Below are 18,499 nucleotides of genomic sequence, written 5' to 3'. Positions count from 1 at the left end.
AGACCAAGTCCCACACACTGCTAGAAGCCCAAATATTTTTTCAGAGCTAGATGCAGAAAAAAATTATTTTTAATTTGCAACCTGTTGGAGGTCAGTATAGATGGACTAATAGAACAAGTCCCACACGCTGCTAGAAGCCCAAATATTTTTTCAGAGCTAAATGAAGAAAAAAATTATTTTTAATTTGCAACCTGATGGAGGTCAGTATAGATGGACTAATAGACCAAGTCCCACACACTGCTAGAAGCCCAAATATTTTTTCAGAGCTAGATGCAGAAAAAAATTATATTCAGTTTGCAACCTGATGGAGGTCAGTATAGATGGACTAATAGAATGATGCTATGCCCAAAAGATTTTACTTCACTAGGTGCAGTAAAAAAATTGGTATTCTATACACAGGTGGTATATCTTGCAACACAGATAGGCTACTCCACTGACTAACACACTCTGCAATAGGCCAAAAATGATTAGCTTTGCTAGATTCAGCCAAATGCTGTGAAAAAAACTTGAACAGCACTGGCACAGACCTGCCTGGCAAAAACTGATAGGAACTGATGTAACCTAGTCCTGAAAAGGACTCCAATTACAATTAGTCTTTACTCCCACAATCTATCTATTTAAGAGCACAGACCTGCCTGATAAAAGTCGTAGGAAATGCTGTAACCTAGTCCTTAAAAGGACTGCAATCACAACTATTCCCTACTCCCAAGCTATCTGTAGATTTGTGCGAAAATTGGCTTGAAATTAACAAGGTATAGCGCACACAGCAACAGCGGTGCCGTCTAACACGCAGCTGCAGCAGTGAGAAAATGGTGGCGACGGGGAAAATGGCTTGGTCTTATAGGGCAAGGACATGTGACATACACTGCCAATGACACATGCCCTTGCTTGTGTGAAAAAAAGCACTTCGCTCCGTGTGTGCGCTGCTGATAGGCTGACAGATTGCACCTCCCCACTGCAAATGCGGGAAAGAGAAAAAAAAATGGAGATCTTCATTGTTCCTGCAGAGATCCATCCCCTGCCCCTCCCCCCACCCCGCTGTACACTCAAACTGCGTATTAACATTAATTTTCATCATTACTGAGAAAAAATCCAGTTATGATTTTGGTGCACGAACAGTTATCGAACATAACCTCGAACAGCCGAATTTTTCTCAAATTGTTCGTGTTCGCCGACCGGCTCGAACACCGCCCAAAACAGCTCGAATTTGAGATTGGCGAACAGTTCGAGTAGAACAACGCTCATCTCTAGTAATATGGTGGTTCGAGTTCGGTTTAATTTATGCCAGATCTAATTTTAACTCCAAGAACCCTCCCTTCTTATTTATTTTATAACACTGTTAATATGTTAATGTTGTTTGTTAATAAAATGGCCGCTGTGGCCAAATTTATCCAAAGAATACAGGTGCAGTGTTTTTATTTGGTGGGGGAAAGGTGAGTGCTGGAAGATGGGGGCATGTTGAACCATGGAACCCGTGTTGGCAGTACACCGTCATGTAGTTCAATGTTGATCTACATCCTGTTCACTAAACCCATGAAAGCTCTTGGTTGCGTTTATCATATATATCCTGTCATGTGATCTTATTACAGTCATTCAAAACGTTAATGTGAATAGACAGAACTGCCAGGAACATTTGACATGGTAAATAGCATAAAGTAGTTCATTTCGGCTGTATGCAAATTTTATGTGCCATCATTGATGAAATATCATTCTAAAAAAATACCATTATGGCATAAAATGTGATTGTTTCTATAATAATCTGTGCTCTTTTGCTTGTTTGTGAAGGTTGTATGTTCCAGCAGTCGCCTTTTGCTACATGCAATCCACATCCTCTATGTAACACTACCGGGGTCTGTCCCAATGGCAAACAGTGGTGCTCCCTTACTGATAGCTGTCTGAGTCCTGACCATCCCTGCAGTGTTTATACCTCTGAGAGCTACGTATACCCACCTCGGTATGTTGAAGCTCCACCATTATACTCTCCAGTTGCTGACATCCCACTACTTTTCTCACCAAGCAAGAAGAGGCAAAACATCCAAGTAAGAATAGATTAAGTGTTATTTGATGTGATATTTACTTCTTACTACAGAAATCTAACATGTTCTGTAAACCTCTTTAATAAACATTTAAAATTTGCACTTGTTATACAGTCTGATTTTAATATAATATGATCTTAAGGCGATTTATTCTTTTGTGATTCAGGGAATTCTGATAAGATTTTCCAAAGGGACAGCATTTACAAAGAACAACTCTCTCTCTGGGGACCATGGATATATTACACGGATAGTCCTTTGATCTCAATGGGCACTATGTAATGCTTCATTTCTCCTGTGAGGGTGCTGAGCATACTATTAATATTGTTGAATTCCCAAGGAAATTTTAGGGAAGACAAGTAAAAAAGTAGTCATTGCAAATCAACTAGAGGCATTCCTCACATCTACATACAGTGGGGAAAATATGTTTTTAATACACTGCCGATTTTGCTCGTTTTCCCACCTATAAAGAATGGAGAGGTCTGTAATTTTTATCATAGGTACACTTCAACTGTGAGAGACAAAATCTAAAAAGAAAAAAAACAGAAAATCACATGGTATGATTTTTAAATAATAATAATAATAATAGTTAAATTGCATTTTGAATTCTGGCTCTCACAGACCTGTTAGTTTTTCTTTAAGAGACCCTCCTACTCTGCACTCATTACCTGTATTAATTGCACGTGTTTGAACTCATTACCTGTATAAAAGACACCTACCCACACAATCAATCACACTCTAACCTCTCCACCATGGCCAAGACCAAAGAGCTGTCTAAGGACACCAGGGACAAAATTGTAGACCTGCACAAGGCTGAAATGGGCTACAGGACAATAGGCATGTAGCTTGGTGAGAAGGTTGGCACAAATATAAGAAAATGGAAGAAACATAAGATGACTCTCAATCTACCTCGGTCTGGGGCTCCATGCAAGATCTCACCTCGTGGGGTAAGGATGATTCCGAGAAAGGTCAGGAATCAGCCGAGAACTACATGGGAGGATCTGGTCAATAACCTGAAGAGAGCTGGGACCACAGTCTCAAACATTACCGTTAGTAACACACTACTCCATCATGGATTAAAATCCTGCAGGGCACGCAAGGTCCCCCTGCTCACGCCAGCATATGTCCAGGCCAATGACCATCTAGATTATCCAGAGGAGGCATGGGAGAAGGTCATGTGGTCAGATGACCCCAAAATAGAACTTTTTGGTATCAACTCCACTTGCTGTGCTTGGAGGAAAAATAAGGATGAGTACAGCCACAAGAACACTGTCCCAACCGTGAAGCAGGGTGAGGGATACATCATACTTTGGGGGTGCTTTTATGCAAAGGTACAGGCAGACTCCACCGTATTGAAGGGAGGATGGATGGCTCATGTAACGTGAGATTTTGGTCAACAACCTTCTTCTCTCAGTAAGAGCATTAGAGATGGGTCATGGCTGGGTCTTCCAGCATGACAATGCCTCGAAACACAGCCTGGGCAACTAAGGAGTGGCTTCGTAAGAAGCATTTCAAGGTCCTGGAGTGGCCTCGCCAGTCTCCACACCTGAACCCAATAGAAAATCTTTGGAGGGAGCTGAAACTCAATGTTTCCCAGCGACATCTCCAAAAAATGAAAATTTGGAGAAGATCTGTATGGAGGAGTGGGCCAAAATCCCTACTGCAGTATGTGCAAACTTGGTCAAGAACTACAGGAAACATCTGACCTCTGTAATTACAAACAAAGGTTTCTGTGCCAAATATTAAGTTCTGTTTTTCTATTGTATCAAATACTTATTTCATTCAATAAAATGCAAATTAATTATGTAAAAATCATAACAATGTGATTTTCTGTTTTTTCTTTTTAGATTCTGTCTCTCACAGTTGAAGTGTACCTACGATAAAAATTACAGACCTCTCCATTCTTTGTAGGTGGAAAAACGAGCAAAATTGGCAGCGTATCAAATACTTATTTCCCCGATTGTATTGTGAGGCTACAATTTGTCATTGTTGTTATAGAGAGGGAATAAATGCAGAAGAATAACTATAGCGGGTGCACAATTTATAGTCGCACCCAGACCCAGTAACCTGAAATGCCTCAAAGTCCTATGTGCTTTTTGGGTAGCTGTGTTGCAAATTTTGTTCTGGGAGCCAAGAGCTTAAATGTATGACTCTTATGAAATGTAAGACATATTGTACATTAAAAATCTAAGCTTGTATTGCTATTTTACCGTCCCTTCGTAATAATTAAATACAGCGAGATATCATTGGATTAATGCTGAATCTATTTCTCTTGCAGGTCCTGTTGTCTCACCTGTCTTACTCTGTACACCCTGATGATATTCTTTCCATACAACACACAGGTGTCAAAGGGTCTTTCTTGCATTGTACCTCTAGTTCAGATTCACTCTGGCGGCAAAGTTATATTACCATGACAAGTCAAGGATGGCTGAAAGAGTCTGTTCTTATAGATTCGGGTAGCTGGATAGATGATGAGGTTTGTGACCTCCATATGATATATGGTTCCGAAGCACACAGCCTTGTGGTCTCACCGTTGTTATTGGGTTTTCCACAAACTGGAAGATATACAATCAGTGCCATCCTGACAAATGCCGTAGGTTCAACCACAACCACTTGTCAAGTCAGTATTCTAAGTCCCATCACTAATGTGCAGATTGTTCACCCTACACCTTACAATGACTCCTTACATCTGCTGACTCAGGAGGATAATCTGGTTGTTATCAGTGCTCAGAGTACAAGTCTTGTCCATGTTCACTGGTTAACAGCCCTGCACAGCGGAGATTCCATTATGCAGCAGGAATGTCCTTCAGATATTGCATCTTCTTTGCCGATTTGCACTGCCCATTCAATGGATGAGAGATTTTTTGGAATGTATTTGCATTTTAACAATCCTCAAAGCACTCTACTTTCCATCCAGTTGACCAGTGAAGTCTGCGTCAAAAATGTCACCATCCAAGTCCAGGCTCATGATGCCATCCACGAACTCCAAATTCACTCCAATGGATCTAATCATATACAATTAAACCAAACTCGGGTATGTAGGCAGTATAGCAAGTCTCTTCATCAATCCATTAATATTATTTAATGTGATTATTTAATGAAAAATATGGAATTTCGAGTCCACCTTAGGCCTTAAAGGGGTTTTCCCATGAAGAAAAGTTAATTTTATTCACTAGATCTTGGAACAAAAATAAGATTCATAATTGGATGTCATTAAAAAAAATGTTCATGTGCTGAGATAATCTTATAAATGTGCCCCTGCTGTGTACTGTGTAATGGCTGTGTCTGACCGTGCAGGAACATGGTCTGATCATACCAAAGCTCCTGGGCAGGGGAAGAAGCAAAAGAGTATACAGACAGGACAGCATGGGATCACAGATGATTATTTTTGTGAGGCAAAACATTTCCCTGCCTGTTTTAAAGCAATATTTTACTTCACAGAAAGAATCAGCTGTGACCCTGTAATGTAATATCTGTATATTCTTTTGCTTCCTCCCCTGCCCAGGAGCTGTGGTATGATCAGACCATGTTCCTGTACGGTCAGACACAGCCATTACACAGTACACAGCAGGGGAACATTTATAAGATTATCTCAGCACAGGAACATATTTTTTAATCACATCCAATTGTGGATCTTATTTTTATTCCAAGATCTATTGATTAAAATGACCTTTTGTTCGCGGGACAACCCTTTTAAGCACACTACCACAATATGGCTCTGTGCAACCTTTGAGGCTAAATTCACACATCCAGTAATCATCTGTTTGAAACGGATCCATTAGCAATAAGTTGTCTTAGCAAGACTAAAAATTTGTACAGACACAACTTTTTTGTCTGGCTAAAAAAACTGATTGTAACTGGATCCGATTTTTTTAATACTGTATTCTATGGAAAATGGATTTGGTAAATAGTCATCCGATTTACCTCCATTGGAAATGGAACCAATCTTTGTTTACTGGATCAGTTTCAAATGGATGATTACTTGACAATTCACATGTCCAGTAGCCATGTCAACCTGTCAAGTAATCATCTTTTTTGTCCTGCTAAGATAACTGATGAATCCGTTTCAAAATGTGAACTTAGCCTAAGTTGCATAAAGCCATACTACAACTTCCATGGGGCCCTACTGACCCATTTTATGTCCAAATTAAAATGGTGGTTACGTTTTCAGATTTTGTAAGGAAATAATAGAAACATGAGGGAAATATTCTCCACTAGAAGCATTGTTTCTAAAGGAAGATATCTCTAAGGGAATATGCTGGTTCCATGGGCGAATACAGATGTATCCTACGTTATCTTTCCTCTTGGCATATCCTGAGATGTATGGAACCTGATAACAAGCTTTTTTTTCAACTAGAAAACCACAAAACATTATTTTGAGATACTCTCTCACAAGATGTCTATACTTTGTTTGCAATAATGTATTTAAACTGCTTTGTGAAAAATCAGAGTCCTTCACTAAATTCGCATATTTCTGTAATATGACTCAGTGGCACATTTTAAGCCATAATCAATATTTCCTTTAAACATGTGACATTTCTATCCTTACTCTCCTCAGCTTTTCACAGCTGCATCTCGTGGCTCATCTGTTACATTCACATGGATGCTCGATAATAATAAAAAGTTTTCATACAAAGGTCCGAGTTACACTGTAACATTCAGGACTCCAGGGGTTTATAGTTTGAAGGTAAGATTTCCCCTACGTTTTACACCATAATTTCCTCCAGATAATCTAAATTATCAGTGTAGTTAATATTCAAGGACCCGCTTTGGATAGTCTGTTCATTTTATTTTGCTGATTATAGTCATTGTCATTATTGCTTTTGTACATACTAATTTTTTTAAAACGTATATATTTTTATCTGTTTCTTAGGTTTTTGCTGAGAACCCAGTCAGTTCTCAGGAGGTGACCTTGGTGCTTCACGTAGATGTGATTGATCCTCTACTCCATGCTGAGCTCTTTCTGTTTTCTACTTTGTTGCTTGTAAATAAGACTCATGAAATGTCTTTAAAGTTACAATTAGAATGGTCATCTGACGTGACTATAAGGTGCGGATTTTGTAATATTCCTCTTTTAGTTTCAATCTTTAAAGGGGTGGTCCACTACTGAAGAAACCCAGCTTAATCAATTCAGTTCCTAATAAAAAGATATAAACAATGTATATTCACCTCCTGCAGTGAAGCCATCCCAGCAATGTCAGAGCTGCTGTTCCCAGTGGGTGACATTAGCTCTCGCTGATCGGCTGCTGCTCATCAATATTCCATCAAAGAGGACGTCCACTCTGATGAAACAGTAGATGCTGCGGCTGGTCAGTGACTGCTGATTTTGTGCAGTGTTCACATGGCATAACAAAGTCATGCAATCACTGGGGAAGCCAGCGTGGACATTGCTGTAAAGGAACTAATGTGGGAAGTGAGAATAAACTTTCCTTAATTTACTCAGGAGACTCAGCCATTTAAGAAAATATTGTCCAACTCATGCTTCCCTTTACAAACCATGAAGCTAAATAATCAGCAAGGCCAAGTTCACTTTGTTGCATATTTGCGTTGTGCATTTTGCATTACAAATCTGTGGTCAAAAACAGTCCAATATAAATGAATGGGACTATGAAAAGCCTATTCAAATGTTGTAAATCTGTTTTGTTTCAGATTTAGTCATACTTTACAGATTTTCAATCCTCAGCATGTCCTTTTTCTTGCTGTCCAATTACAGATTTTGTGCAAACTCTCGCCATTAACGTCAATGTATTTGTTAAACGGCAATTAAAATCCACAAATGCAGATTAATTGCAAATTTAATTGCAGATTTAATGAGGATCAAATCCATGACAATACTGTGGCATGTAAATTTAGCCTTACACAAATACACCTACACTTTGTATATACACTAGCAGCTAGAGCAATCTGAGAACACAGAACAAGTGAGTTCACGTTCCACCACTAATTATGGTAATGGAATTCAGAATATAGAGTGTCTTAAGGTACCATAGGTAATTATAGGACTCTACATGTAAATAATTTACTGTCCCCTTCCACATTTAGAGTCTTATTTAAAAAAAAATTCTCACAAACTTCATAGGTAAGGCAATATTTCGAGAGGGTTTCCTCGCCTGTTAATCCTTAGTCTTAGGTCATGTATTCGGTTCATATGTTCTAGCGTTTGTGCAGATTTTTTGTTAAGAGATTTGTGTGGGGTCTTGTGATGTCCTCTATACCTAATGTTTTTGGCTTCTACAATCTGTCTCCTTCTTTTTAGACATGTCACCTGTCTTTAAACATAGCTGGTTATAAGTTTTGTTTTTCTATAGCTGGGACTTTGGAGATGGTAGCCCACTACTACACAGAAACTTTTCTCCCTCATTTGATCTCCAGCACCTACAAACCCTTAAAGAGCCATTGGCCAATATGAACACAACAGAAATGCACACTTATTGCCAGCCGGGTAAGAGAGAAAATTGTAATGGCCTGTGGTGTCTAGATTATTTCTTACTCATAATGAGGTAATACTGTGTTTAATGTTCACAGGGAATTATGAAGTTAAAGTGACGGCATATCAAGGTGGATCAGAAATCTTATGTTCAGTGCAATTACAGGTTGTTTCCCCTTTAACATCCTTGACCCTTGAAGCGGACCATTCATCTCTAGGATTGCATAGCGTTTCCCTGTTTTCTGCTTTATGTATGCCTTCATCGTTTGCTGTGACCTTCACTTGGGATTTTGGTGATGATTCCAGAGTTCTGGAAAGCAGAGATCAGCAAGTAAAACACGTCTACAAGTCCGTTGGTAGCTACAATATCACAGTTATTGCAAGTAATGAGCTCAGCCACATTAATGAAACCTTGATGGTTACCATTGAGCAACAGATCATTGGTTTACAAGTAAGAAGCAATAGTCCTACAGAGCTGGGTACAGAAATCACAGTTTTCTGCTCAATAACCCAGGGCACAAATATTACTTGGACTTTTGATATGGGAGATGGCAAAGGCTACATTAATCAGTCAGAGGCATCAGTCTGCCATAAATATGGCCAATGGGGTAATTTTACTGTTGCAGTATTTGCTAGAAATGCTCTCAGCTCTGCATATGAATCACTCAGTGTGCATATATACAGAATACAAGTTATCAATGTTCTTCCAGAAATTACCACCAGCCTAATATCTACAAAATTGACTGCATACCTCTCTATGCCAACCAAGTTACAAATATTTCACTGGGACTTTGGAGACCGAAGTCCGTTCATCCTCAGTGAAGGAATGGTAGATGTGTGGCACACCTATCTATCTGCTGGTAATTACACAGTTAAAATATTTATGTCTGGAAATACTGAGAGTAATTTTTACAGCAAAGAAATAACAGTTGAAGATAAAATTATCAATGTAACCATTCATGTATCAACCACAGCAGCAAATGTATCCCAGCCGCTCTTCTTCTATGCATTGGTACAACCCCTTCCAGACAAATGGCATCATTACCGGTATCGGTGGGACTTTGGGTTGGGAAACCATCTGATAAACACTTCATCTCCTGAGGTCACCTGGTCATATATGTTTGAGGGTCAATACAATGTGACACTCATAGTCTGGAACCAAGTGAGCCTTCATCAAGCATGGTGTTTTGTGACTGTTCAGCTGCCAATTGTTTCTGTGTCTTTAGAACATGATATTGAAGTTATAATTCCGCTTGGTGTTGAGAAGATGTTCTCTGCTAGTGTTACACCAGAAGTGACTGCTCATTTCACCTGGAATTTTGGTGATTCTTCCCCTGTATGCTTTGGACAAAGTGTTAAACACACTTTTCAGCAGTCCGGCAACCTAACAGTTAGTGTCTATGCAAAAAATAATGTAAGCCGTCGTGAAATTACTTATTCTTTGTATATACAAGCTCCCATAGTAGACCTTTCATTGAGTTCTGATGTTGTGCTAGTGAAATCTGACCAAACCGTCAATTTCTATGCTACCTTGTCTAGGGGTGATGATGTGCTATATTTCTGGTCTGTGTGTGAGTCCTGTCCATATTTAAGTGCAACATCAAACATATCTCACACATTTTTCTACCCTGGTAGCTTTATGGTCAGAGTCCAGGCTAACAATACAGTAAGCTCTGCTCATGCTTTTGTTATGATGGATGTTCAAGAAGAAGTACAAGGTCTAAGCATATGGCAAGAGAATGCCCTAGTTGATGGGTTTACTGTTATTGGTGAGCCTCTGACTCTTACAGCTCTTGTAAGCAAAGGATCCAATTTTACCTTTGATTGGGTATTGATGCCTGGACCATTGGAAAGCCATAACTCCTCCATCACTATTCATCCAATAGAACTGGGTGACTTGCTTGCAGGGGTTTGGGTAGAGAATGCATTAGGAAGGATGTACGCACAAACTCGATTGCAAGTCATAGAACGAATAAGTGGTGTAGCCATACAAACACCTATTGATAGTGTGGCTATTGGGACACCTTTGAACTTGACTGTTCATGTCCAATCTGGCACTGATATGCAATTTAAATGGGATTTTGGAGAGGATGCATTGTTGCTTTCTGGCCAAAATAGGTCTATGACTTTAAATTATCTCACACCGGGCTTGAAGGTCATTACCGTCACAGTGACGAATGCTTTGAGTTATGTTACTGTGACATCCAAGTTGATAATACAAGAATCATTGTTAAATATTAGTATTGTCGTCAATGGAAAATATAATAATACAGCAGTACCATCCCATACAATAGTTCTGTTGTGTGCTTCAGCAGAACCTGACGCACACCTGTTTTGGGAATGGAGGTTGTCAGGATTCAGTGAAAATTACATGTATAGCACACAGAATGTGTCACATATCTTTGAGAAACCTGGTGTGTATGAGGTGTCCCTAAGAGTCTACAACTCGGTGAGTAATGCCACGATCTCTCATATATTGCTTGTGCAGGATGCAATAACTGGTTTCAAGGTCAATACCCGAAGAAATAGAATCTGTGCTGGGCAAGAAGTTACATTCTGTCAAACTATCCAGTCTGGCACCAATGTGACCTTCGCATTTGCTTTTCCACAATTGAACTTATCTAATTTTTTTTCTCAAACATGCAGCCAATTTAGCTTTCCTTTTCCAGGTGAATATGATATTGTGTCATCTGCATATAATAAGGTCAGCCTTGCCAATTATACACTTCAAATAAAAGTCTTGGACAACAGCAAAGGTCTGAAGATCGTTGGTCTTTCCTCTTCTTGGCCAGTTATGAAGACCATGCAGTTACTTGCAGAGGTAGAATCCATTTATCTCCACAATTTTCAATGGGATTTCCAACAAGAAACTCAACCTGTCCTTACACAGTCAGGACAAAAGGTAGAGTTCACTCCAGTGGAACTGGGAACACTTCATATTGTCCTCAATGTCAGCAACCATGTTTGTTTCTCCATAATGCGGTCTCTGGTTATTGTCCAGGAACCAGTGACAAGTGTTACTCTACAGATTAGCAGTGAAGAGGTTTTCTTGTACCAGTGTGTCACATTTATGGCCATTGTATCTGATGGCTCTGACTTACATTTCCAATGGACGTTTGGAGAAATAAATATTACAGCTATAGGGAGCTCAGTAGAATATTGCTACAATGACGTGGGTGAATTTATGACTAATGTGACTGTGTTTAACCTGCTAAGTGTTGTCCATGCATATAGAAAAGTAACTATAAGGGCAGAAGATTGTGAACAGCCACTTGTCTGGTTGGTGGAATCACCATCAGTAATACACCGGGCCGATGGTGGCAACTTTGAGGCCACTGTAAATCTAAGGGACTGCTACAAATATAAAATAATATACCAATGGCAGGTTTACAGGAGATCAGATAACCATGCATTAAGTCTTCCAAGCATAGACATGTCTAACGCTCTGCTGACCATCCCTGGACATTCACTGGATATTGGGATGTACTGGCTACTTTTTACAATCACTCTTCAAGGGACTCCACTGATAAAGGACATTACACATGTATTTGAAGTAACTCATAGTTTATTAGTGGCCCAGATACATGGAGGATCAAAACTGATCTGGCCAGCGAAAACTGATTTAACTCTGGATGGCTCAAAATCTTATGATCCTGATCAAGATGAGTCAGATATGAAGTATGAATGGAGCTCAGAACTGAACACTGAGGTAAGAGGGATGGATTTGTCTAATGCCATATAAAGGTAAATAAGAAATAGACAATAATCGAATAACATAAAAATGTGTCCTTCCTTACCTTTCCTATTGGTCTGAGATGATTTCACAATATTCTCACAGTAGTTTTTTGTTCTATATTTGGGTGTTAATTGCAGCCTGTTGAGGATTCTGTTAAACAATTTGCGAAAATTTATTGAATTTATATTGTGAGAAATTAGAGTCCTTTGAAGGGAAACTGTCAGCAGGTTTTTGCTATGTTATATGAGAGCAGAATGATGGAGGGGCAGAGCTGCATGGTGTAGTTCTAATAAAATCCCTGTTTTCTCTGCTACAGATCTACCAGTTGTCTGAATGTTGAGCTCTGTATAACCCCTCCCACACCACTGATTGGCAGAAAAAGAGGACTACATGGCATGAGACATCTAGTCCTAAAGTGATAATCTCCTGCTGATAAAACACTGATTTTATTCAAACTATAACAAGCAGCCCAGTAAATGACACATTGCTGGAATTAGGGCATCTGTCCCTACAGCATGCTGCTTTTAGATTAAATAGCAAAGATCTGCTGATGGATTCCCTTTAAGAAATTTGTTGAAAGGTATGGGTGAACACATCTGTATTGTGTAGTAAAAATATCATTTGTTAAAAAAAAACTATTTTATGTTGGGTCAGATCATATCTATTAATTGTAGGTAAATAGAAATAATAAATATGAGAACACCAGAACTTGTTCGCACATAGAGTCATTTTCCTAATTTTTGGTTCTCTATCCATATCCATCAGGACCGATCCTGCTTTCTGAATTTCTTGCGTGGACTTCCAACAATTACAATTAATTGGTCTAAACTATGTGGAAATATATCATATAGCTTTACACTGACTATTTTAAAGCCAGGAAGAACCCCAGCAACTGCCAGACAGACTGTAAGTAACAATCTCAAAATTACTCTTTATTCCACTTACAGTCTTGTACAGCTGTCGTTAACCCTATTCTTCCTACACAGGTTTTGATTCATACCGGCTCTGTGTTCCCTGTCTTTGTCCGGTGCATCTCTTGTAATTTATTGCCCTCAACCTATAGCAGCAATAGGATTCCTGTGATCCTGTATGGAGAATGTGACAGATGTCATAATGGCTCAGTGGTGAGAAATTCTTGATATTATCCTTTCTATAACATTTCTAACTTCCATTTGGAAAGTTGAAAATAGAAGTGTGTGGATATACACTACCCTGCTATAATTGTATAGATTTTTACAGTTAGTAAATTGTCCACAATGGCTCTTTTCTCCCGAAGGTGGCAATCTAGAGCTTGCTTGAATAAGATCATTCTTTGTTGTATTGTACTTTATTGTACTTACAATGTTTAGATATGTAAATCATTTTTTTGATACAGTTTAGGTGGAGCGCTTTTGACTCTTATGGGAATCCTCTGACTTTGGACAAGAATACAACTACTACTGGCTCTTCTCAGCATCAACTTGTCATTCGGAAAGGGACTTTACAGAATACTCAAGGTTATACATTCACCCTTCATGTTATGCAGCAGATGGGACCAGGATGGGGTGAAGGCAGCATTACGCTAACCCCAAACCATCCACCAACTGGAGGCCAATGCTCACTACTTCCTCAAGCTACTGTAAAGTGGCTGGATACCCCTCTGGAATATAACTGCACAGGTCAGTAGTCACTGTCACTAGACCATTAACACACTAAGTATGTAGCAAGGTTGGGTGAAGAATAAAGGAATGAAAATTTCATTTTCCTGAACCAGATTGCAATACAGTAAGAACTTTTTAAAACTTAGTTACTTACATACTCATTTCATTCTCATATAAATGCAAAACTTTGTAATTATGAATTTTATTCTTTGCCAGGATGGAAGGACCCAGATATGGGCAGTCAGCTATTTTACCTCCTGTCAGTATACACCTGCTCAGTCACGAATTGTCGAAAACTGTTCTTATATCGCGGTTTGAAGAGCTTGCACAGTGTATGGGTGCCTGCAGCAGCTAAGGGTGGAGATATTCACATACACCTGGAAGTGGAAGACATGCAGGGAGGTCGGACATTGGCATTAAACTGGTGAGATGGAAGGCAGACACCATTCACGTTGCTTCCTGAATTCTATTCTGTTTTGTCTGGATTTGTAAAACCTGAGGAAGGATTTAGTCTGATCCCTTAAGACGTAGTCAGTAAAAAAAATCTAAAATCTTGTTAGGACTCATTTACCTGTCAGTAGTTTTGTGTTCGAGTGCTATACATGTTTTTCATGGATAACACTCATACCTATAATAGTGAATGGGGCTGTCCATATATCCATGATTTTTCACAGATCGAGCAACTTTACTACACACCTTACTTTCAATTGTTGATCCACATTTATTGTTGCTACACTTCTCAGTTACTTGACATCTAGAAGGAGTAAGGTTGAGTGGCTAAGACTTGTATCATATGACTGCAATATTGTCATTCCATTAGATAGGGCATATGTTGTTATAAAGAATTTCTTCCTCTTAGTAAATCAGGTGCCTCTGACTCCAGTACACCCCTCATTAAGATCAGCAGGAACAACAGGAAAATGTGGTTCAGGTCTAAAATTGTCTTTATATCAAAGTTTAGGAAATAGGAAAGTTCAAATGTGAGCATCATTCATTGATAAATGATATGCCAGGCACTCTAGACAATAAAATGTTGGAATAATTAAGCTTTCTTTGGTGCAGTAGAAGGTTCTAATTTGAATGTTAGTACTGACAATATAATTCTAAGTAATAATGGTCATGTTAATTCCATTTTAAAGATGTAGTATAAAAGCCGTTTTTACCATATACTGCTGTAGTGATACTTTGGTTCTTTTCTCCTCTCACCAGCTCTCTGTCAGTTATGGTACCCTTCTTATACCAAGAAGTCTCAATGGCTCAGTGGTTGAGGAATCACAGCGAATCCATGTTGGCACACATGCAGGTAGTAGGGGACAGCACATCCTTGCTCCAGTATGCCCTGAAAATTGTGTCAGCTATGAAACTGGTGAGAAACACAGGCAGTACTTTATGGAAATAGTGCAAGCCAACTGTCATGGTTTTTCTCTAACTTTCCTTGCACGTCTACACAGGATAATACCCTGACTAGTGAGGAGCATAAGTATCATGTCCATCTACGTAACAGAGTGACCGATGCATTGTGCTCTCGTAATGTCTCCAGTCTATGGGAAGTGGCAGCTTTCAGTGCAGCTTTGACGCAGTGTGTGGTATGTGTATCTCTGATATGTCATGACAATATTGTGATATGTTGCTGCCTCCAAATCTAAACAACCCAAGGTCCCAACATAAAAAAGAGGACCTGTCACCCGGCCAAAAGGGACCAGTCTTTGCTCTCGTGTTATTGCCATTGCTCCCCTGAGTGTTGCATTTGTTTGTTTTTTTTAAATTCGCCATATGGTTCCAGAAATATTACATTACCTTAGCTGCACACTATGCCTATGGGCACTGTATTATTCTGGTAGATACACTATACTCTCTGACCATGTCCTGATTGATTTCCAACAATCTGCATGTGTTTTTCTCTTAACGTTAGCCCCTATGTTTCGAATGCCCCCATCACAGTGCTCAGATGACTACCACTTCTCCAACCAAATCACACACACAAACATTGACTACTTCATCAACTACTCCATTATTACTGCAAAAAGTAGACAAGTATCTTATATATATAGAAGGGGCAGTTGGGAACATTGCTATGCTTGCTGGATCTCGGGATGAAAAAACCCACCCCTACCTGTTATTATGCAAGAACCTAATCCTTTAAATTAAAAGGTTTTCCAGGATTATTTTATTTCTTTTACTATGGGCGTAAGTTGCTAACTACCTGTCAATTCTACCCGGCGCTGGCATTGACCTACCAGCAATTCTGCTGCTTCACGTCAACAGAGCAGTTCTTCCACTTCCAGGCTGCTCTGTCGACAGGGTGTGACTGCCGACTTCATATGGATCCCACAGTTAGGCAGCAGGGATTCAGCTGTCAATCAGCATGACATCGTTAGTCACGTCCTGTCAACAGAGCAGAACGGAAGATAAGCAGCTACTTCATCGATGTGATGTCAGCGGATGCTGCAGAATCGATAGCAGGAGTGGTCTGTGACTGCTCTGATCCAGCAGAGATTGGCGTCAGGCAGGTAGTTTACAACTACCTGCCTGTTATTTCTTAGGCCCAAAGTATAAAAACAAAGTAATAGTCACGGATAACCCCTCTAACTTCTCCTCTCCCAATGTAAGTAACTCTTGAATCCATTAACTCTTTAGTGCCTTCTCTTTAGACCCACATACACATATTAGGGACTCTGTCGACAGTGTAATGTGTATGGGGACCTCCTGACCCTCTGCTGACAGATGATGTAGGGGAAGATCAAGATCTAACATGTTTGATTTCGTACTGCCAATCATTTTCTTTTCCCTCTCACCTACCATCAGAGGTGTCTGACAGCAGCACTCTCATAAAGAACACAGGAGCACTCGGCAAGGCAAATTTTCCTGTGTTTGGAGGAGTCAGGTGAGATAGTTGCCAGCCAGATTATCAGCCGAACTCTCGTTTGGTCAACAGTTATCTACTGTGTATGGGGTCCCTTATACAACCCTAACCACCCTCCCTTCTGCCCAGTCTCTGTCATCCTACAGCACATATTCATGTCTTCATGTGTCCACAGCTTAATATTACATTATTCATTATCACATGGATTGTGTTATTCTACGTATTTACTCAGAGTTTTGAAATAATTTTCCTCTAAGATAAGAAAAATTGACTAGCAAGAGAATACATTTGATCTGATTAATTTATGTTTTTTTTTCAATTTCACTAATTATGTCACTATGGATATAACCCAAAGAACCATCAACCTGAGTTGGATTCAGCAGTGCTTCTCAAGGTCCTGAACCTCACTGAGAAAATGATATATGTGATGAATATAGAAAGCAACAAGGGCCAAAGAGTTGAAAATGATATACAGGAAAATATTCTTACTCTGCTTGGTAAGAGGAACTAAGGGTCAAGAAACATAATAATGTCATAAGACATGAATGGATTTCAAAATGCTAGAAAAAAATAGAATTTAGTCTCCATATATACTCTCTATAATGTCATGTGTGTAGTTTTGTTAGTATAGAGCTTAGGTGCATCTATGTAGTTACATGTTAAATGTCATGTATTTGGTCCAATGTACATAGTAGCCAGCTTATTTTGACCAGAATGACATGAGAGGGAATAAGAAGGTCCAGCCTTTAGCAACTATTGAAAGGGGTTGTTCCACAAACAAAGATAATTTTAATCAATAGATCTTGGAATAGTAATAAAGCCCCGGTCACACTAAGTGAGATCGCTAGCGAGATCGCTGCTGAGTCACAAGTTTTGTGATGCAACAGCGACCTCAGTAGCGATCTCCCTACGTTTGACACTTAGCAGCGACCAGGCCCCTGCTGTGAGATCGCTGGTCGTGTCGGAAAGGTCTGGACATTTCTTTGATCGTTGAAGTCCCGCTGGGTAGCATGCATCAGTGTGTTTGACACCTTACCAACGACCTTGTTAACGACTCAGACACAGAAACACATAGGCGTGCATTGTTACCCAGATCGTTACGGGTCGCCGCATCGTTGCTGCGTCGTTGGGAAGATTTGACTGTTTGACATCTCACCAGCGACCACATAGCGACGAAGCAACGATCCCTGACAGGTCGTATCGTTGTCGGGATCGCTGTAGCGTCGCTTAGTGTGACGGGGCCTTAAGTTCCACAATTAGATGTTTTAAAAAATGTTCATGTGCTGAAATAATTTTATAAATGTGCCCCTGCTGTGTACTGTGTAATGGCTGGGTCTGACCATACAGGAACATGGTCTGATCATACCACAGCTCCTGGGCAGGGGAGGAAGAAAAATTAGTATACATGCTGGAGAGCCAGGGATCACAGATGATTCTTTCTGTGAGGTAAAACTTGTTTAAAACCAAGCAGGGAAATGTTGTGGAGGCAAACAGACCGGCAACAACTATACTCTCAACAAATAGTACCATGGTAAACATTACAGCATATATGTATGGACTATGAAATGGATTAGTGCAAACTGCAATAAACAGCAAAGGACTGAGCAGGGAGCAGGGTTAAATAGCCTGCCTAATGATCAGGTGTTGATTATCTCCCAAGCATCCCCAGACAGCCACTCCATGCTAGCTTCAGCAGCAGACTGAACATAATCCCACCACTGCTCAGTACTATACACAACAGCGTCCTGCACCCTCACACATCCCACAACACCAGAATGCGACACACCACAAGACTGGGAC

At 39.8% G+C, this 18,499-nt stretch overlaps 1 protein-coding gene across 1 annotated transcript in view; it reads left to right on the top strand.

Annotated features, from left to right (window-relative positions):
* LOC141271536 (polycystin-1-like) overlaps positions 1-18,499 on the top strand; it is a 238,287-nt gene that overhangs the window by 141,091 nt on the left and 78,697 nt on the right. The window contains exons 11-23 of the mRNA XM_073681591.1: positions 1,786-2,039; positions 4,312-5,067; positions 6,592-6,720; positions 6,907-7,082; positions 8,342-8,475; positions 8,559-12,169; positions 12,962-13,102; positions 13,183-13,320; positions 13,572-13,854; positions 14,053-14,260; positions 15,046-15,202; positions 15,288-15,422; positions 17,055-17,196. Of these exons, the coding sequence (XP_073537692.1) occupies positions 1,786-2,039; positions 4,312-5,067; positions 6,592-6,720; positions 6,907-7,082; positions 8,342-8,475; positions 8,559-12,169; positions 12,962-13,102; positions 13,183-13,320; positions 13,572-13,854; positions 14,053-14,260; positions 15,046-15,202; positions 15,288-15,422; positions 17,055-17,196 (6,264 nt within the window). The remainder of the gene's footprint in view (positions 1-1,785; positions 2,040-4,311; positions 5,068-6,591; positions 6,721-6,906; positions 7,083-8,341; positions 8,476-8,558; positions 12,170-12,961; positions 13,103-13,182; positions 13,321-13,571; positions 13,855-14,052; positions 14,261-15,045; positions 15,203-15,287; positions 15,423-17,054; positions 17,197-18,499) is intronic.

Source organism: Phyllobates terribilis, unplaced genomic scaffold (assembly GCF_046119375.1).
Source record: "Phyllobates terribilis strain yellow unplaced genomic scaffold, ASM4611937v1 Scaffold_5__5_contigs__length_657084704, whole genome shotgun sequence".
NCBI classification, from domain to species: Eukaryota; Metazoa; Chordata; class Amphibia; order Anura; family Dendrobatidae; genus Phyllobates; species Phyllobates terribilis.
This window is presented reverse-complemented; position numbering and strand designations above follow the sequence as displayed.